The following is a 21,091-nucleotide window of genomic DNA, read 5'->3' as shown; positions in this document are numbered from 1 at the left end:
TTTCCAGCGTGTAGAGTTGCTTTTGCATTTTTGTGGTAGAACAGATGGTCACTCAGTTCTGCAGAGCTGAAGCTGAAGAGCTAGAACTGTTGAAGCTCTTGGCTTAGGAACTCCTTGATGAACACGTGCTTGGAAGCCAGGAGAGATGCTAAACGGCATCCCTCAGCTGCGTTGAGTTTTCCTTTTTTAAGAAACTAATCTCTACCATCTTTATTACTGTATTCTATCATTTCCACAAGATTCTTAACTTTGAAGGCCTTTTTTTTCTGTTGGAGTAATTTTCTACCTTTATTTAAATCTATTAGCTTAGTTTTAACTGCTTCTAATTTGTTTTGTCAACAACAGGTATGTCAAAGGAGGTTTCTAAAGGTACCTTCCCAAGCTGTTTTCCTCAAAAAATTGCAACTCGTGGGACTTCCCTGGCGGTCCAGTCGTTAAGACTCCGCGTTTCCACTACAAGGGCGCAGGTTCGATCCCTGGTCTGGGAACTAAGATCCCACATGCCCTCAGCTCAGACACACACACACACACACACACACTGCAACTCTTGATATTGTATGTATATGTAGAATTTACACCATTTGCTTTTAAATCTTTGTTTATTAGAGGAGAGTTCTTTCTCTAGGGGGCCTTGAATATGTTTGACAAAGCGTAGTTATTATTTTGACTTATTATTTAAATAATAATAGTGACAATAATAGCTAACACTAAATGAATTTTTTTTATGTGACAGGCTCTGTACATATATCAACCTTGTTTAACCCTAGCAACCCTATGAAATGGTCATTGTTTATTATTCCCATTTTACAGAAGGGAAAACTCAGGCACAGAGTGAGGCTGAGAAACTTGCCTCAGGACACAGTAGGTGGCAAAGACAGAATTAAACCCAGGCACTCTGAATGCAGAGCCATCTCTAGCTGCTCTGCTCCATTGTCTCCCCTTGACAATTTTTCAAGCTTCTGAATTCTCCCTTTATCTTACAGCACAATGACGCTATGTTCTATTCATGGAAAAGAAAGGATTTAAGAGTGCAGAGGATTTGGAAATGAGATTAAATTATTAAATTTGCTAATTAGGAGTCAGTGTGACTTTTGTCTTAAGAAGTTTGGTAAGAACTATTAAAATTAGATCTTGGATTACTGGAAAATGTTAGCTAGGCTGCCCTAAGGTAGTCTTTTGTTTGTTTTTCTTTTAGGACACTATGCAGGCACTTGATCACTCTCAAATCCTAGCCATGGGACACTTTCTGGTTTCCTCACAATTTACTTACTCCAGGCAAATTCTTTGAGTTCACAGGATGCTGATAGTTGTGAGCACTTTCCCTCCAGGGGTCACAGCTTCTATCAGAACTTTTGTGTTGCTAAGTGAGCAGTGCTCTTACCCTTTATAGACTGTAAACTTGCATTCCATGAGGCCTACCAAGAGAAATTCCAGAATGGGGATTGTCTGACAACTGAATTTTTTGTAATGATACCGGCTTAGTAATCATGAACTGGAATATTAGAAATCCTTGCCCTTGATTCTGAAAGAAACCTTAGTCATCCGGTCTCTCCTACCATCTCTGTCTGCTTTGTTTGCCCAATTCCAACAGATAATTCCTTTTCCTAAAACCCAAAGTTGCACAACATCCTTGCTCGTCCATTTTACTGTTTAAGAACTTTTACTCTGATGAAATTCTTCTCATGTCAAACCTAAATCCTTACGTTGTAACTTAAATTCGCTGGTATGTAGAATAAGACATTTTCACTAATTCCAAATTGGGATTGACCCCTGGTTAGAGTATATGACTCAGCCCAGCATACTAATAACATCTTTAGCTGTGGTCTTGCACAGTGGTCTTTGGGGGCTGTATCACTTACCAGCTATGTGACCTTGGCTAAGACAATCTCCCTGTGCCTTGATTTCCTCATCTGTAAAATAAAGGGGTTCAAATCCACAGTTCTTGGGGTTTTTTTAGAATAGCCATCCAAAGGCAATATGAGATGATCAAGTATCAAAGAAAGACTGAACCATGTTCACTAAGGTTACTAAGGCATTTTAGAATTTTAGGAAAGACCTTTTAAATGAGACAGAACATCCAATTTCACAAGAATTCGGTTTTGTTGTTTCAACTACCATTCATTGTAGTTTCCTGTTGTTAGGCACTTTAATCACACTATCTCAAATCGTCACAAATATATTCTCAAAAGTATGTGATATTGGACTTCCCTGGTGGTGCAGAGGTTAAGAATCCGCCTGCCAATGCAGGGGACACGGGGTTCGAGCCCTGGTCCGGGAAGATCCCACATGCCACAGAGCAGCTAAGCCCATGCACCACAACTACTGAGTCTGCGCTTTAGAGCCCGCGAGCCACAACTCCTGAGCCCGCGTGCCACAACTCCTGAGCCCGCGTGCCACAACTACTGAAGCCCATGCGCCTAGAGCCCGTGCTCCACAACAAGAGAAGCCACCGCAATGAGAAGCCCGCTCACCGCAACGAAGAGTAGCCCCAGCTTGCCACAACTAGAGAAAGCCTGCACGAAGACCCAATGCAGCCAAAAATAAAAATAGATAAATAAATTTATTTTTTAAAAAGTATGTGAAATTATCCCCAATTTTCAGAAGCAAATTTTGCTAATTTCCCCCCAATTAAACATGTAGTAAGTGGTGGAGTTAGAAGTAAACCAAGGCGTGGCAGACTCGACCAATCACCTTGCTGCTCCACCTTCCTTAGTGGGTTTATACACTGAGAGCTCAGGTAGGAAGATGTCTGGCAACAAGTTACAAGAGGGACAGACCATAGATGAATGGGCAGTGGTTAACAGAATTTTTTTTTTCCAGTTAGCGGATATTTAAACCACTAGGAGCTTACTTGTTAAAAGATGAGCAGGAAAAAAGAAACATATACAGCTTTGAGTTACAGATGCCAGGGAGCAGGAGAGAAGAGCAGCCAGGTGGATGAGAGAAGTGAGTTCCTTCTAGGCTGGGGTCACCAGAGGCCTAGGTAGCCATCGGCTGCCACCTGGGCCAAACCTGGGGCCTTAGCTGGCTGTGGATGAAGAGCGGGGCTGCAGAGAAACTGCAGCTACTCGATGTGCAATCTTTTTAAAATCTCCGTTAAATATTATTACCAGCTTATGTTTTCAACATAGACGTTATTTTGGATAGTATTTGATATTACCTGCCTTTCTTTACTTTCTGAAGTGCATCCCTAGACTCCTGTCTGACAACAAAGCCTCTAATGAGTGTATCTGGGGAGGGGTCCTCTTTAAACCTGTACTTTTCAGTTGGAAAAGTACTAGGAACTATTCCTTGTTCCCCTGCTTCTCAAATGGGGTACAGGTAGCAACAAGATTAAATACCTATTTCTGGGGCACTCGTTTTATTCCAAAGTATGGGGGCAGTGCTTTATGTTAATATCAAAAGAAGTAGAAGGAAGTACAAAGTCCACAATAGTCACTAAGATAAAACAAGATTTCCTAGAAATAAAGCAGCGGCGGCACTGAGGCTCTACCAGGTGATACCCAGGGAGTGCCCGTTCCCTCTTCTCCAAACCACTGGAAGCACTGCCCTAACCGTGACTGAGAGGGTGGGTGGAGGTGCCTGCATTCTGTACCCCTTTGGAACTAAGACTGCAACTTCAGGCAAGCCACAGAACCTTCTGGTTCTCAACTGGAAACGAGAGAGAGTTGAACTAGATTAGATAACATTTCTCTGATCCTGTAACCTCCACACTTCCTGCCACCCAGAAGACACCAGAAAGAGGATCTGGCCATAGAATGTTGTGGTCTAGTCTGCTTTGTGAAAGAATGAAAAGGAATCTTATTTTAATCACTGTATTAGTCTCCTTGGCCCATAACAAAATACCACAGACCAGGGCGCTTGAACAACAGCAATTTATTTTCTCAGTTCTGGAGTCTAGAAATCCAAGATCAAGGTGTCAGCAGGGTTAGCGCCTTCCGAGGGCGGAGGGAAGGATCTGCTCCCTGCCTCTCTCCTTGGCTTGTGGTTGGCTGTCTTCTCCCTGCAGGCACGTCATCTTCCTTCTGTGTGTGTCTGTGTCCAAATTTCCTCTTATAAGCATACCAATCATATAGGATCAGTGCCCACCCTAATAACCTCATTTTAATGTAATTACCTCTTTACAGACCCTATCTCTAAATATAGTCATGCTCTGAGGTACTAGGTGTTAGGACTCCAACATGTTAATTTGGGGAGAAAAGACACAATTCAGCCCATAACATATCTTAGAATTAAAAAAAAAAAAATCTGTTCTAGGTCACTTACATGAGGGGGTGTGTAAGATGTTGGGGGGAGGAGGGTAAGTTGCAGGGATGGCCATTAGGACACACCCGAGAGAAGGAAAGCATGGTGCTCAAGGTTGAAAGTAGCTACCAACATGGGAAGGTATTGCTGAGGAAACATGGAAACGTGCGCTGTAAAAGCCAGATGCGTATGGGATGCTGTGCTGAGACCTGTTCCAAGCTCACCATCTTGGCTCCAGTTTCAGTCCTCTTGTTGCAGACGGGCTTGGAAAGGATGTGATGTTACTTCCCACTCACATTCATCAGCTGGCAACTCCAGTACCAGATTCTGGGGTTTCTAGTGAAAAGGGAAGATTGTGATAGCAAGATCACACCTGTATGGTTTAGTCACTGTCACTGACTCATCAGGAAATGCCATGACAGGGCCATGCGCCCTCACCTGTTCAGGGATCACGACCCCACCACCCTAGCTTGCCTTGTCATTCCTTCCCCTGCTTAATAGAGATGATTTCTCTGGTCTTCCAGCAAAAGTGAGTCATTAATCCAGTGGTTGAGGTTCTATACCTGATGGCTCCCAAGAGCTGTCAGGAATGTAGGATGAGATATGTGGGGCAGATAATGATGCGGTGGTGGCCGTTTCATGCTGCAGCCCTGAGCGGAACTAGCTTGGCTCACCCAGGAGACGGCTGACTCCCACTGAAGTTTGTTTCCCTTGGTGCAAACCTCAGAGCTTGTACATCTATTGTACATTTACTAAGGCTACCTGCATGGTAGAAGCTCAGAGTTTCTGTGCTTTTGGTGGAATTAGGTCCACTGAGTGTGGTAACCTGAGCTCGGGTGGTTACATTACTCTGGTACACAAATAAAAATGAAGAAATGAACTTCAAATGTATAAATCCATTTGGTTTTGAAACATCATATTCCTGAGTGAGTGTATTGGTGAAGACCAATAAGAAGAGGATCCTTGGTGGTCACAAAGTCAGGAGCCAATGTCACATACATTTTCCACACATGTATCTTCCCAGGTCTGGTTTTTGTGATGTTCTGTTGTAAATTTCTGTGTCTCGGGGGTCTAGCACAGTGCCTGCCACTCAGAACTTCACCCTCTGTCCCTTTCTCCTGAGAAAGATTTAGAAGGCAAAATTCTCCCTCTGGTTTTAACGGTTTCACCATCTGAATTTAATTCCTTGGTCTTTTTTCATTTTGACCTGAAACAAATTCCTGTTGCTATTTTAAAAATTATAGGCATCAGGATGAATTGTGTGCCTCAGGAACTCATTAGAGCCAGTAGTTAATTCTGCTGTGGCTTGTGTTGTTTTCTCTGAAGAGTATCAAAATGGGGACTGTGGTCTAGTAATTGGCAAGTCCTCTATTTAAAATTTACATGCTTTTTAGGAAAGCTAGTAAGAATTAACCCTTCATCCTTTGTGTACCCTGAGTTTCATAAATTGGGATTTTCGGAAAGCAGGACCAAGTTGTAAATCAATCGATGCTTCTCATCAATGGGCTCAGGGTTGTCCCATGGCCTCGGTGAAGGGTTTTCCAGAGCACCTGGCATGCAAACTCAACAGACACTTGCCGTTCAATAATGTATAAAAGAAAAAAAAAATGTATAAAAAGAAACTCAAGAAAAACAGCAAAGTCTAACAGCAGCTAATATCCACTGAGCACTTCACTTACCGTGGGTCAGGCACTGTGCCAAGCACTTTGCCCACGCTAACTCGTGGGAACCCTCACGTCCCTATGATTCAGGTGTTAGTAACGCTTCCAGATGAGGCGCAGGAGGATTAAAGTGATTCAGGTGCTTGCCCAAGGTCCCACACCTAGTCAGAGGAAGTGCCCAGATTTGGGACCAAGCCTCGAAGCATTACACCTCGCTGCGGCCTCTTGGAAGGGCATCCAGGTGCTCTGGGGAGACAAAGCAATGCCCCGCAGGCCAGCATGGCTCACACGTGCCTCCTTCCCAACTCCCCTGAGGCCCTCAGACCTCTGCTGTGCCCGCCTACCTCTGTCAGGGTGCCCACCTGCGGGGGTGCAGCCTGTGCCGCCCCTGTGTCCCTGCTTTCCTGCCGTGTGGCAATGCTGGTGTTTCCTCTGCAGAATTCAGGTGTCATACCCGCCAAAGGCCGGACTGAATCGGGCTTGCTGTTTATTTTTTGGCACCTACAAGGTTCTGGGCCCTTTGGGAACAAAAGCGCTCTCCATCTCCAAGCTGTGGCTGACACCCTGGGCTGGATTTGCTCACCAGTTTCCCCCCATCTCAGTGGATTTCCGTGTAACCCGAAGGGCATGGTCACGGCCCCGTGCAGTGATAAGTGATAACGTTCGTGCCGAGATTTCTCGAGTGGGCTGGGCAGGCTCAGTTAACTCTCGTACAAGAAAGGCCCAGAACGGCCGGCGGGAAGAGGGCGAGGAAAGGGATGCGCCACATCCCCACCCCTCTGGGGCTGAGGGAAGGAAGGGAGAGACTGGCCGAGTTCCCCAGAGGCCGGGCCCTGCGCGCATTCATTCACTCATCAAGATGACAATCCCTGAAGGCCTCCTGAGGGCCAGGCTGTCCTGCGCACTGGGGATGGAGGCCCTTCTGGCCGAGGCTGCTCGCACTCTAGTAAGAGGAGTAGGATGACGGGCAGGAGTGGCGAAGGCTCTTCAGGGGGTGGAGGAGTCACTGGTTGTCAGGGAAGCTTCTCGGAGGAGTAGCTGCCGCAGCCGCCGCCGACAGGACGAGGAGGAGCTAGCTAGGGGGCGGGAGAGAAAGACTCTTCAGGAGGAGGGAACCTTCGGCGAGGCCCGAGGCACGAGGCACTCACGCCCCCAACCCGGGAAGAGGCGCCCTCGGCGGGAGGGAGCTGCCCCTCCCTCCCTTTAAGGCGGAGCGCCCGGGTGCGAGACGGCAGGGGCGGCACCAGGGCCCCTCGCGGCCGCCGATTGGACGGCGCGGCCGAGCGGAGCCGCCCCGCGGGCGCCGATTGGGTGGGCGAGGGCCGAGGTGACCCGGGCGCTGGTTCCCGCGGCCACGTGGGGGACGCGCGGGGAGGGGGGGGGGCCCTGGGAGGGAGGCGGTAGGGGCGGGGCGGGCTCCCGGGTGGGCGGTGGAGACGCTCGGGGCTGCGCGGGGGTCGCAGCGCCGAGCTGCAGGACGGGGCTCGAGACGCGGCGGCCGCGGTGAGTGAGCGCCGGGGAGCCGGGCGGGGGCTGGGACTGGGACTGGCTGACCGGCGGGAGCGGGACTCGGTCCCCAGGCGCGGAGATGGGGGAGGTTCTCGGATGGGGAGAAGCACCTCTGTCCCTTCCCCATCACCGTCATCATCCATCACCTCCACCATCACCATCCTTCACTTCCACCGCCCCTCCGCTAGTGTCCTGCCTCGGTCGCCCCTCCGTCGGTCCGAAGACTTTCTCCGCCCCGGGCCGGCCGGGGACCGTCAGCTGAAAGCCCTGGCAGCGCTCCCCAGGAATAAATACCCACGCTATGGAGCGCTCCGTACCGCCTGGGCGCTTGCCCCGTATGTGGTTTGGCCCCACTTAATCCTGAAAACAGCACTTTCCGCTTAATGTCGTCTGTATGGAGAGACCGCCCTGTACTGATAGCACCACCTTACCCACCCCACACGCACACACACCTCGTATCTTCTTCACCTTGCTGTATTTTCCTCCAAGTAACTTAAGCCCCCTGAAATGTTTGGGGTTTTTTAAAAATTTATTTATTTTACTTTTTATTTTGGCTGCGTTGGGTCTTCGTTGCTGCGCGCGGGCTTTCTCTCGTTGCGGTGAGCAGGGGCTACTCTTCCTTGCGGTGCGCAGACTTCTCATTGCGGTGGCTTCTCTTGTTGTGGAGCACGGGCTCTAGGCGCGCGGGCTTCAGTAGTTGTGGCACTTGGGCTCAGTAGTTGTGGCTCGCGGGCTCTAAAGCGCAGGCTCAGTAGTTGTGGCGCACGGGCTGTTGCTCTGCGGCATGTGCAATCTTCCCGGACCAGGGCTCGAACCCGTGTCCCCTGCATTGGCAGGCGGATTCTTAACCACTGCGCCACCAGGGAAGCCCCTCCTGAAATGTTGATTTCTAGTACCGTCCCCCCAACCCAGCTTGGGTGCTCCGTGAGGGCTGGGACTTTGTTTTGTTCACCTGGCACATAGCGCTTGGAAATATTCTCAGCAGGAACAGATAGATGAACAACTCCAGGAGGCAGCTTTTATTACTACCCCACTTTAAGGCTGAGGAAATGGAGTCTGAGAGGTTGTGACTTGTTGGTTACATCAGCCAACCTTGTGGGACCCCACAGTCCACAATCTTGACCCTAGGCTGCATGGTTCAATCTCTCCCACCCTGTGGTCCAGGCAGGTAGGGGCGGCACCAGGGGTTGTACTGGGGGCAGGGGGCTCTTCTGTGCTGCTGAGCCAAAGCCAGTGGAGGTGAGGCAGGTGACTGGAGTGGCCCTGGCAGCCCCAGACCATCTGGCCCAGGAGGCAGTCAGAGAGAAAGCAGCTGTTTTGCTGATCAGATCCGCCCCCAGCACCGGAGGTGTTCCGGGCCACTGCCGCTGCTTCCTTGCCTCACCTGCCCCTGGATAGGCTGGGACCCACCAAACTCCAAAGGTGGACACCCTGCTCACTTGGGGGAGGGCGCTGCCATGGCCTGGGGAAAGAGCCCCCAGAGACCCAGGCTTGCTTCCGAGTTCTCCCCTATGCTGTGTGACCTTGGGCAAGTGACTTCACCTCCTGAGCCACCATGTGCTAAGCACAGAGTCTGCAGGCTGAGTGGTCTCCCACGATGCTGGAAGGTGGGCCCTCCTTATGACAACCATTCAGCTACAGTGCAGTGCAGCAGAGGGCCTCTGTCCGTGACCCTCGAGGTAGCCAACTCATCCAGTTCCCTGTCTCTAAGCAGGGCCACCTGGAAAACCTCAGAGGAGCAAGAGAAGTGCCCCAGTCTCATTTCAAATGTGTCCGCTTAGGAAGGTTCTGGCCCAGAGCCAGGCTCCTGTGCAAAACCTCAGAAAAACAGGTCTGATCCAAAGGGATAAGTGGGTGTCTGTGCCTGGAACAGGTAAGCGGGTCTGTTTCCAGGGTTAGGGTGAGCCTGCACCCTCCCTGGTCCCCTGGGCAGCCCCCAACTTGAGGCCTGGGGCCGAAATGCACTGCACCTCTCAGGCTTGGGGGGAAGAAACTTCCAGTTTTCCGGGGTGGGGGAAGGATCAGGTGATGGGGGGTGAGGGGGGACCCATAAGAGGGCCAGTGGCCTCCCCACCCGCACCCCGCAGCCTGCACCCTGGGGTGTCCCCAAGGAAGCTGCGGCTCTGGATCTGGAGGGAGGAGGCTGTGCACAGCCTTAGACACAGCGGTCCCGGCCTGTGCGTGCGCCACAGCCCTCGTGGCTCCTTTCCATCTTACACGCTTAGCGTCTGCGGGGCTGTGTCAGCAGCGCAGGCAGCATGTGAAATGTGCTCCCCATCTCTCCCTCCTCCCACCTCTCCTTTATCTCTTTCTCTACTGTCTTTCTTCCCACTCCTCTGTTCCCACTTCTGTTGGCTGCCTTTTCATCCTGGGTTCCTTTGCTCTCTCCCTTTTGCCCCGTTTGGTTTTTGGTCTTTGCCTCCTCCCAGCCCCTTCTCCCCGCCCCCGCCCCGCCCACGGGTTCTGGGCATCCCAGCCCAGGATGTGATTATGAAGTTGAAAGGCGAGTTCCCTGGAAGCCCCGTCTTCACGCCTGGAACCGAGGCCACGTAGCTCTTGTGCCAGTTACACACCTAACTTGCTGTATTTAAACGTAAAATGACAGTAGGTAATGGACGTGATGTGAAAAATAATTAGGATCAAAAAGTAGAGAGGTGCCAGGAGGGCGGAACCAGGAAGTCTTCAAAGGGACCATGCAGCCTTTATTTGCTGGCTTTTCCCTTACTGGCCGCTCACCGGATGTGGTCGATTGCTGCTGGTGCCCCCCCCTGGCCTGAGCCTGGGGTTGAAGGTCAGGGGCAGGCTGAGGTAGGGGCCGTTCCTGGGCCCTCGGCGCTGAGTCAGCTCCAAAGCACCCAAACCCTCCTTCTCCAGGACTCCTGCAGGTGCGAGAGCACACCTGGGATGCACCCATTTCCTGCCCAGCGCCCTGTCTGATCCCTGCTTTCTCCTGGCGGGAATCATGACTCCCAGGCAGGCCCCCCCACTCCTGGACCGGGTGGTCTCTTCTCAGGTGTGGCCCGGTGCAAGGAGGGCACTGAAAGTGGTCCGACCTCGCTGTCCTCACAAGCTCCTGCCTGACCATCAGGTTTGGGGGTTCCCCATCCCTCGTGAGACTGTACTTGTTGATCACAGCTCTGAGCCTGGCAGGCATCGTGCTGGGTTCTGCGCCTCCATTCAATTCTCATTGACTCCTCATGTCATCCCAGGTTTGGGGACAAGGAAATGGAGGCTCAGAGAGGTGAGGCAGCTTGCCCAAGGTCACACAGGATTTGGACCCAGGTCTCTCTGATCCCAAGTGCAGTGATTACAAGTAGCCTGGTGAGACGGAGCCCGCCAGGATGGGGGATGGAGGTGGGAGTCTAAGTTGGCCCCAGGGAAGCCTGAGGGAGCTGAGTCCCTAGGACCTAGGCAGAGGCATTCAGCCATTCTGTCTGTGACGCGTTTACTCCACGTTCACTGAGCACCAGCTGTGGTCTGAGCTCTGACGGGGAGTAAGTGCTCTCCCTGCCCTTGAGGATGGTCTAGAAGGCAGCTTTCCTCCTCTTTCCCCCCTGGTGGATCTGGGAGAGGGGCCCCAGGAAAGACCAGAACCTGGGTGGCAGGGCTCCTCAGCACCCCGGGGGCAATTGTCCACCCTCCCTACCCCCTGCCTCAGCATCAGTGTCCGGTCTGGTTGGGGTGGGGTCTTCTGGCAGGGGCTGGAGTCAGGCTGGGTGGAAGGAGCCCGGGCCCCGTGACGCAGCCTTGGCCATCCAGTGCCCCCTGCCCCTGTGGACTCCAGAGCTCCTGCCCTGGAACCTGCTGTGGCTCCCCACTGCCCACAGGGCAGAGCCCCAGTGTGACATTTAAGGCCGATCCCAACCCGGCTGCTGCTCTGCTAAGTTCTACCTCAGGGCCCCAGCTGCCTTCACTCCTCCATGCCTTTGCAGACTCTGTCCTCACCGCTGTCACATCCCTCCTCTTGGGTGCTGCCTTCCCAGGCTGTCCCCTTCCCCTGGCGCTTTGCACAAGCTGGTTACATGTCTGCACCCCCTTCCTCCAGCTCTTTCCTGAAGCTCACTCCTCAGCGAGGCCTTCTCGGCTGTAGTCAACCCCAGCCTGCCCTTCATTTCCTCCTCTCTGCTTTATCACCATCTAGCATATTCCATATCTTACTTATTATTTAGTTTACTGTCGGCTCCATGAGGGCAGGCAGGGAGTTTGTCATATTGGTCAGGGCCGTGTGTCCCCTGGGTCCCAGCGCCCGGGATGCTGCCTGGCACACAGCCAGCGCTCAGGCAGCGCTTGTTGGATGCAAGAGCTTGGCGGCCTCTGACGGGCGCTCTGAGGCTCGACCGCCTGGGCACCAGCCCTCCTCCCCCGCCCTTTGCAGCCTTCTCTCCTGCGGACCCTGAAGCCGGGCACCCTGGGGGCCATGCAGAAGGCCGGGGCGGGGGGCCGGAGAGCCTCCGACTGCGGCCCTGCCCCTCACCGGCCCAGGTGCATCACCAAGTTTGCCCAGGTGGGTGGGCCCGCCCCGCCCCGCCCCGCCCCGCCCCGCCCCGCCCCACTCGGTGGGCTCCAATGGGCCGTGACTGGGTGGCAGGCCCTGGGGGTGGGGAGGATTCGTGGGTCACGGGCCCATTTCGGTGGCCCCAGCTCTGGAGTGTGTGTGCACGGATGAGGTGATGGGGCCGCAGAGGGGCCGAGTGGCTTCACCAGGGAAAGTAGCAGAGCCTGGACTCCGAGTCCGCGCTCTGTCACCGTCCACAGCCTGCCCGACAGAGCGGAGTGTGTGCGTGGAGGGCGATTTGGAGGACGGGGGTCAGGAGCCATGGGCCTGACTCCCCGCGCCGCCCTCCCACCCCCCGCCCCACCCCACCCCCAAGCAGTACGTGGGCTCCTTCCCCGTGGACGACCTGGACACCCAGGAGAGCGCGTGGCTGGTGCAGCAACAGCTGTGGACACTGAAGGTAGGGGCTGGGGGCTGGGGAGCGCACTTCCCTGCGGGGGATCACAGCCTTGGGGTGTCGGCCTGGGAACGCCCCGAGACCCTGTGATCCGTCCCAACCCCCATTCTGAGAGATGGAGCAAGTGAGGCCCAGGGAGGGGCAGCACCAACGCCATTCCGAGAGATGGGTCCTGTCAGGACCACACCCGGGCTCCTGGAGCCACGCCCCTGAAGCCCTGGGGCCCCCTCCCTTGGGCGGTCATGACCTGTGCCCCACAGGTGGAAGCCACAGGTGGGAGAGATGCGGGGTGGTCACAACATGGCCCAGGTTGGCCTGCCAGGAGCCATCCACACTTCCCCGGCTCCTGGGGGCTCCCTGTCCAGGGCTCAGTCCCCTGGCCGCTGGGGTGGAGGTGGCTGACCAGCCCAGGGGGACTAGTACAGAGGCTGGGCTGGGCAGGGCAGGGCCTGGGAGGTAATGTCTGCCCCCCACCAACTGTCTCCCCCCCAGGACTGTCCCCGCCGCCGGGCTGTCATCCTGAAATTCAGCCTTCAGGGCCTCAAGATCTACAGCGGGGAGGGTGAGGTAGGAACCCATGTGGGTGCAGGTGAGGACCGGACAGGTGTCCTACTCCCTGGGGATGTACTCGCCTCCACCCAGCCCTGCACTGCCCCTCTAGCCTCCCCGGCTGCCCAGCCTGCTCTGGGCCTTTGGACGTCCTCTCTCCAAGGCCCTCCCTCCCTGGCAAGCGTGGACGACAGTTTCTCCTTCCTCTCACCCCCCCGGCCGCCAGCCCTCCAAAATCTCCGGGGGCCACCTCCTGGCCTGAGCATCAGGACCAACCAGCCCCATGAGGTTTCTGTGGGTCCCCGGGCTTGGCCAGTGGGCTGTGGCTAGCCTCTCAGGACTGTGGAACAGGGCCAGGCAGGCTGGAGGCCAGTTGGGAGCCCCTGCTTGGTCCGCCATCCTCCTCTTGGTGCAAACCAGTGTTTGATGAACACTAAACCACGTGCCAGACTGTGAGACCCACGACTCTGGCGCCGCTCACCTAGGACTGGTGCAAATGTGTGCAGGGCTGTGCATTGCGGGGCCCTGGGTTCAGGGCCTGTGCCACCTGCACGAGGTCTCGCTCACCCCCCAGCCCCACTTGTCACAACAAGGACTCAGAGAGCTGCCCTCACCGGCCCAAGTCACCCGGAGAGTGAGTGGCAGAGCCAGGATTTGAACCCCGGTCACCTGACTCCAGAGACCAGGCGTGCAAGCCCAGGGCTGGCCACAACTGCCTGTCCCCGTGACCCGCAGGCCGTGAACCCTCTGCCCCTCAGCTCCGTATCTTGGCATGACCACCCCACCCAGCAGGTTGGCAGCAGGGAGCAAGGGACCCGAGCTCAGGTCCCCTGTGAAGGATGAGGGTTCCCATGTGAAGCGTGGTTTGGGCAGGCCTGGAAGGAGGGCAGAGTTCTTCACCCCAGGAGCAGGGTGGGCCCGAAACTGGGCGTGCAGGCTGGAGAGCAGACCCGGGAGGCCTGCCAGCGGGTGTGCAGGGCCCTCGGGGCTGGCACATGCTGGGCTGGCAGCTGCAGGCCACGCGGTGGGTCTGATGGAGGCCGGTGTACCTGCTGCATCCCCAGGTGCTCCTGATGGCTCATGCCCTGAGGCGCATACTCTACTCCACCTGGTGCCCAGCCGACTGCCAGTTTGCCTTCATGGCCCGAAATCCCCGGAGCCCGGCCAGCAAGCTCTTCTGCCACCTCTTTGTGGGCAGTCAGCCTGGAGAGGTACCTGGGGCCCAGGGCAGAGGGCGCAGCACTGGGGGGTGTGCTGTGCTTCAGTGTGGGTTCCAGGGACCGAGGCCGTGGACGGCTCAGCCAAGCTGGCCTGCGCCCCCTCCAGGCATGCACCCCTTGCCACCCTGGCTCCTTCTGTGGCCCTGCCCTCTGAGGACTCCCTCAAAGCGAGTCAGCGGCCTCAGCATTCCCCGAGCTTGGAGGTGGGGACCAGGCTGTGCCCTTAGAGATCGGAGGGTCACACTGCCAGGCCTTTGCCCTTGCTGTTCTCTCTGCCTGCAACCCCTTCCCCTTCTCATCCTGGCAAATTCCAACTTGCCCTTTGAGGCTCAGCCCGTGTGTCTGTGGAGCCCACCTTGAATCCTCCAGACCGCCCCCCACACCTTCTGCGGTCCTGTGACACGAACTGCACTCTGTCATCGGTCTGTCCCTAACTACAGTCACTGGAATTCTTTGAGAGCAGAGGCTGGGTCCGGGTCTTGAACTGTTCTGGTGCTTGGCCCTGTGGGGAGAGTGGGTGGGCGGGTAGATCCCGAAAGTCAAAGCCAGTGTGGCCGCCATGAACAGTGGAGCCTCGGCAGCCAATTGTTTGGCAAGCAGAGGCTGGGTTTGGTTCTGCGCAGCAAGCATTTGCCATCACCCCTGTATGTCAAGCCCTGTGCTGGCCACTGGAGTGACAGGTGGCTGAGACATGGCCCTTGATCATCTGGAGCTCAGAGTTCCAACGTGTTGGGCCTGGATGATGTGTGTGGTGGATGGAATGTGTGGGCCCCAGAGTGCTGGGCTTCTCCAGGGGGTCTTCTGTGGTCCATTTCATTAAAGGGGCACAGGGAGGTGGGGAGGAGGAAACTGAGGTGCAGAGATGCCATGCCGTACCCAGGGTCACACAGCAGCTCCTAAGTGACGGAGCCAGGATTGGATCCCAGGTTCTGTGACTTCAGGGCCTGGGCTCTTAGCCACTCCTCCAAGAGGGTACAATGCACAGGGTGAGGGTAGTAAACCTAGGGGTAGGAGTGCATTTAGCCCATGTCGTCCCAGCTCCAAGCATGATGCCTGGAACAAGGTAGATGCTCGCTGTTTGTTAAATGAATAGAGGAAGCTGGCAGGGGATGCTGCATGGTGGTGAGGTTTAGAGGGATAAGAAGTTTTCCCCGGAAGAATAGGGAAGAGCATTCCAAGCCAAGGGGCTGCATGCCCCCCTGGTGAGTGGGCCGATGCCTGAGGAACCCCCCGGGAAACCTCCCCCCGCTGAGCCCGCCTCCCTCTCCCTCCCCAGGTCCAGATCCTGCACCTGCTGCTCTGCCGCTCCTTCCAGCTCGCTCACCTCTCGCAGCACCCTGAGGAACGGGCACGGCCTGAGCCCTGCCCGGGACCCGTAGGGGACGTGCCCCTGAAGCCCCTGTCCGGCCCTGGGGGCACCCCTGGCCTAGCACGGGAACCCCTCGGCGGTGATCAGCTCTCACGGAACATTAACGCGCTGGTCTCCTTCGGGCGGCTGCCAGCAGAGGGGCCTGGGGGCAGTGGGGTACGCGGCACCCCAGCCAGGGAGTGGGCCATGGACAAGGGAACTGGGCAACGGTTTGGGGATCAAGAGGGGCGGGTGCTGGACTTCCGTGGGAGGGGCTAATGGCTGGGCCTAAGTCTGGCCGCCCCTGCGGGGTCCTCTTGGTGCCCTAGAAGGAGCCGCCGGAGTCGGAAAGCCGCGGGGGCGCCCGCCACGCCCGCCTGGGGAACCCGTACTGCTCGCCCACGCTGGTGCGCAAGAAGGCCATCCGCAGCAAGGTGATCCGCTCCGGGGCCTACCGCGCCTGCACCTACGAGATGCAGCTGCAGCTGTCAGCTCGGGAGGCCTGTGAGTGGCCGGGCACGGGTGCGCGAGTCGGCGAGCGTGGGCCTGAGTGTCCGTGTCTGCGGGGCCGTGACTGTCGATGCCTGCGCCTGGGAGCGCTGAGGCCTCGTGTCCACGCGAGGGAGGGCAGGAGGGCGCAGCCGGGGCTGCGTGCCCAGGGGCCTGCAGAGGCAACTGCGTAGCTGCCGATGTGCTGTGACTGGGGAGTGGCTGTGCGTGAGGATGTGCCTGGGCGCCGCTGTGCTTTGGGGAAGCAGGATGTGTGCAGACTGGGCCGGGAGCAGGAGGCTGGGGAAGAGACGAGCGCGGGGGTGATGAGGCCTGTGGGCGTGGGCCGGGCTGGGCGCGGGAGGGGACCACCTCTCTTCCTCTGTGCCCTGGATGGTCTCCATAGTTCCTGACGCGTGGGAGGCCTGGCCCCGGGGTCCTGGGGGCCCCTCGTGCCTGGTGGAGAGCGAGGGCAGCCTGACGGAGAACATCTGGGCTTTTGCTGGCATCTCCAGGTAGGAGGGGGTGCCCAGCCCTTTGGGGGGGGGGTCAGAGAAATAGGCTGTGGGCTCCCCCAAGGCCCTGAGGTGTGTCCATCCCTGCACTTGGGTGGAGGCCTCCTGACCTCGGGACCTCAGGCCAGGGGCTTCCCCACCGTGGGCCTCAGTTTTCTCAAGTGTGAAGTGGGGATAATAAAAGGACCTTCATTGCAGGGCTGTGGAGAGGATCAAATGAGTTTATTCAGGTAAAGCCTTCAGCGCCTGGCCTGTCACAGGGTTCAGCTCCCTAAATGCCAGCTCTCTACCGATTGGGTCTTGAAGTTGTCAACAATTAGGATCCCCTTGGAAACCTTTTAGAAGGGAAGGCTAAAAGCTTCCTCCCGTTGCGGGCCTACTCTGGGGCAGGCGCTGTGTTTACGATACTGTGGAGCTGCGACGCCATTAAGCAAGCTGAGGCTGGGTCCTGACTGGGGGGCCCGCCCTCAGCCTCTCCCCTCTGCCCCCCCAGGCCCAGTGCCCTCGCCCTGCTGCGGAGAGACGTGCTTGGGGCTTTCCTGCTTTGGCCTGAGCCAGGCACCAGTGGCCAGTGGTGCCTGTCGGTGAGGACACAGTGCGGCGTGGTGCCCCACCAGGTCTTCCGGAACCACCTAGGCCGCTACTGCGTGGAGGTAAGAGTACTCCTGGCCCTGCCCCTCGCCCTCCAGCCCCGCCCTTTTCTAACCACTGAGGTCCTGAGCCCGCCTCACCCTCATCCCAGGTCCCCATTGGCTCTCTCTGGCCCCACCCCTTATTTAACTCTCCATCCAGCCCTTTCGTCCTTGGCCCTTCTGGCCCCGCCCCCACTGGCCTATTGGCCCCACCTGTACTCTGCTGGCTCCACCCTAAGGCCTCTCGCTCCAGGGAGGTAGAGTCTTGGGCTAGGGTGGTGCCTCACATTTTTACAGAAATCCCGGCTTTTAAAAAGTCACGCTTTTCCACACTCTAACTCATCTTTTAGCAGTAGAGGAAACTGATCAGAGAGGGTAGAGGCTTGCGTGAGCTCACACAGCCTCCGAGTCTCTAGGTCTGGAGTCTTGGCCTGATCACAGGTTTCCAGGGACAGGGGTGGGCAGGAAGGACTTTTTAAATGTGTGGCCTTACTTCCACGCTGAGTGCCTCAGTCCTGTCCAGGCTGGGAGGAGAGAAAGGGAGGGAACCGGGGTGTGGTTTCGCTGTGAGCAGGACAGCGTCCTCTCTGGGCTGAATATCCTCCTCCCTCCTGGGGCAGGATCCTGTGTGAGGGGGCGGTTGGTGCTCTCGCCCGTGTGGAAGGGGGAGCTGGAGCTGAAGTCCCTTCCCCTCCTCCCCCCCACCAGCACCTGCCGGCTGAGTTCCCCAGCCTGGAGGCCCTGGTGGAGCATCACGCTGGGACGGAGCGCAGCCTCTTCTGCTCCCTCGACATGGGCCGCCTGAACCCCGGCTACGAGGAGCAGGACTGCGGGCCCGAGGGCAGGCTTCCCCCGACTCTCCGGCCCCTTGGTCATGCCAAGTCCGAAGCAGAACTGCAGGGCCTGGGCTAGGACGCTGAGCCCCACGCCAAGAGGCCCCGTCTCATCCTGGCTCCTGGGCCTCAGCAGGCTGCTCTGCTCTGCCCTTCTTCCACCCCGCTGGGCACCAGTTCCATCCGGTCACTGCCCTTTGGACCAGTCTTCCATCATTACCCTGCCTGTGGGCGGAGCCCTGAGAGTGGGGATTGCCAGTGGCTTCTCACAGGACACGGCCTGTCAGGATTGCAGGAGCGGCAAGCAGAGCTCCAGGCTTCCATGAACTTGCTGGGTGACTTCGGATGCTTGTCTTCTCTGGGCTTCACCTTACTCCTAGGTGGGGAGCTTTCCAAGGTGGGCAGGAAGGTTTGCTCCAACAGAGGTGCAGCCCTCTCCTAAGGAGGCCAGGCCTTGGGGCCCTGACTGGGCATCTCCAGAGAGCTCCTGATCAAGGCAGCCAGACACGTTGAGGGAGAGATATCTGGGGAGGCAGGAGCGAGTTCTCACTTTGGGCGAAGGCGTGGGGACGGGCCACCCTCTCCGTGAGAGAAACAGGGGTGACGTGGTGGAGCTTGGGGGCTACATCCACGCTAACGGAGCGAGGCCTGTTTCCCATGTCCTTTGAGGCTAAAGGAGTCTTCCCCTGAGTTCTGAAGAGTGGGGGTTAAGAGGGTGCAGAAAGGGCAGGACGGACAAAGAGCCGTGCCACCCAAAGCCCACACGCAGGTGGACGCCTGTGTGCAGAAGGGGACGTGAATGGGCCGACAGGGCAGAGAATCGCAGTGAACCTTCAGACTAGGAAGGCTGCTTTTTCTCCACCCAAAACCACGGACTTGTGGTTCCTGCTTACTTGGAAGGGATGTCCCAGTCTCATCCCTGCCAGCACACCCCTGCCCCCCCAGGCTCACTTTCTTTGGCCATTTGACTGGGAGGGGCCAGCAGTGAGCTGCAGGCTTAGAGGGGTGACCGGGGTCCTGCTCCACTCATCCTGCAGGCCAGACTGGGTTTGGTGGCTGCCTGGGAAGCCCCCCAATGGTGGCATTTCCCTTCATGGGCATCTGTCAGGGGCCACTTCCCTAGGCCAGCCCCCTTGGGGATGGGGGTCAGGGAGGAATCATCCAAAGGTAGAACTGATGTGGGCCCTGCCAAAGGGTATTTGGCCTCAGCGGGCAGTGGGGGTCCATCCAGGGAAATAACGCTAGTCTAAGGCAATGGCCCTGCGGTGATTGACGGATCTGGGTGTTCCCCTGTATAAGTAAACTTGACAGACAGGCATGAATCTACCAGATTAAGATAGGGAGCAAGTTCACTTTGGATGAACTTCTATTCCTGAGGCAGAGGCCAAGTCATGAGTCTGGGGGCTGCCCTCTCCCCCATCTGGGGAGGGAATGTGACTGCTCAGCGCCTTGAAAGTAACAGACTTCTGACTCCTGGAAGGAAGAGGGCAACCCCAACGGAATAAAAAGAGGGGAGGAGCCTCAGAAGTTCAGGCCTGGTGTTCCCAGCTTACAACCTCCAGCTCAGCAAATGGTCTTGGCTGTGGCCTTGTCACTCTTGTCACAAGGGATAGGAGGAGGCTGTCCTTTGGGGGCTCTTTTCACTGGAACCACAGCACTGATTTTATACTGAATGTGAGTGGGAACCCAGCCTCATTTTACGGCCATTACTACCAGAACCCATCTCTTCCCTGGGCAAAGCTCTGGTCCCTCGTTGGAGGCCCCAGGCTCTCATTTCCCTGGCAAGGAGAGGGGTTTGGTGACATGGGGCCCAGGATTACAGCCCTGGAGTCTCACACATTTAAGAAGACCTGATAACTGGTCTTAACCTCTATAAGGGATGGATTTTGTTGCACAAGTTATCTGTGTGGACAAGGTGTCAGGAATGTTCCCAAAGTACTTTAACTTCCTTCTCACAGCATTTGTGGATCACACAGTACACAGGTTTTTGACCCACATGTGCAGATGCCTCAATGTCTTAATTATAGACCACAGTTTTCTGTTCCAACCAGCGCCACCTGTGTAGCCCAGCTCTCCTTACTGTGTGGACTTGAAATAAATAAAATGCATTTCTTCGGATTGTATAGTACAGACTTTTCCTTTGAAAGGCAAGGTCTTTGCCAGTTTGCCGGCTTTGCTTTTGTTTGCCAACCATACCTTCCACTGGTGCTGAATGATGAACCAGACAGAGATCCTGTCCTCCGGGGCTCAGGAGGTCTTGAAGGAATTGGGTAGGTAGATTCAAGCAATGATTATACTGCTTAAAACCTTCAGTGGGTATTTCCTACAGGAAAAAGACTCAAGTCCTTATATTCTGGCCACTCGGGTTTTCCTTCTGCTCCTGCAACATGCCACAGGGTCTTTGCACAGCCTGCACAGGCCTCCTTGTCTTCCTCTTCTTCCTTTACCTGATTAACTCCTCAACCTCACCATCTCTCAGTCTCAGGAAGCCTGCCCTGACTGCCCTCTGACCCCCTGCCTGGCCTGGGTGAGGTTTCCTGGCTAGATATTCCATAAAACTCGTCCTTTAGTTTGTTAATACTCTTACTTATGGGATTTTTGTTTGTGGGACATTTGTTTCAAATGTCAGCCTCCCCCACTAGACTGTGGGCTCCTGGAGGGCAGGGACTGGGCTGTCTCCCGGCGTCTATCACTGTGCCCGACAGGCACGTAGCTGACAATTTCTGTGCAAAGGGGAGCGTAGAGGAGGTGTGACGGCCGCTATTCTGGAGGGACTTGTGCTCGGGGTGGAGGTGGGGAGAGAGGCCAGGCAGCCTCTCCAACCAAAAGACCAGCTTTCAAAGTTTTTTGTTCTGTTTCTCAATCTTGAGCCTTAATAAAAACAAGGGGCAGCGTTTGAGGGAAGCTTTGCTCTGTCCCCGGGGCTGTGATAGGCTCTGGGGCAGCCCTCCCGAGTCAATACAGGGATGTGGATAAAGGACAGCAAGGTCCTGTTGCCTTTCTCGGTAGGTCTCTAACCCCCGGGTGAGGCCGCTACTCTAGTATTTCTCTCCGAGGTGGAGTCAAGCCTGGCTTCCCCTGGGCCACCTCGGGCAAGTTGCTTAACCTCTCTGAACTGGGGCTGTGGCGACTGGAGAA

General features: G+C 56.0%; 2 protein-coding genes across 8 annotated transcripts in view; both read left to right on the top strand.

Annotated features, from left to right (window-relative positions):
* The window catches only part of HP1BP3 (heterochromatin protein 1 binding protein 3), a 37,841-nt gene extending 37,479 nt beyond the window's left edge, over positions 1–362 (top strand). The window contains exon 14 of the transcript XR_005020060.1: positions 346–362. The gene's annotated coding sequence lies outside the window, so the exon portion shown is untranslated. The remainder of the gene's footprint in view (positions 1–345) is intronic.
* A 6,968-nt stretch (positions 363–7,330) lies between these two features.
* Positions 7,331–20,047, top strand: SH2D5 (SH2 domain containing 5). Of its 7 annotated transcripts, none has more exons than XM_036859186.1 (11): positions 7,398–7,409; positions 9,130–9,288; positions 11,791–11,897; positions 12,290–12,370; positions 12,860–12,934; positions 13,981–14,127; positions 15,413–15,661; positions 15,814–15,988; positions 16,380–16,488; positions 16,982–17,141; positions 17,829–20,047. In XM_036859186.1, the coding sequence occupies exons 2-11, from the start codon at positions 9,183–9,185 to the stop codon at positions 18,030–18,032; spliced, it is 1,413 nt and encodes a 470-aa protein (XP_036715081.1). In that variant the 5' UTR covers positions 7,398–7,409; positions 9,130–9,182; the 3' UTR covers positions 18,033–20,047. The 7 variants fall into 7 exon arrangements, with proteins under 7 accessions (XP_036678716.1, XP_036686798.1, XP_036715081.1 ...); XM_036851265.1 differs by having other exon boundaries at positions 11,768–11,919; XM_036843481.1 differs by having other exon boundaries at positions 11,768–11,919; positions 12,287–12,370.
* Positions 20,048–21,091: the final 1,044 nt, after the last annotated feature.

This window comes from Balaenoptera musculus, chromosome 1 (genome assembly GCF_009873245.2).
Source record: "Balaenoptera musculus isolate JJ_BM4_2016_0621 chromosome 1, mBalMus1.pri.v3, whole genome shotgun sequence".
Lineage (NCBI taxonomy): Eukaryota > Metazoa > Chordata > Mammalia > Artiodactyla > Balaenopteridae > Balaenoptera > Balaenoptera musculus.
The sequence above is the reverse complement of the archived record's forward strand: the minus strand, read 5'-3'. Positions and strand labels throughout refer to the sequence as shown.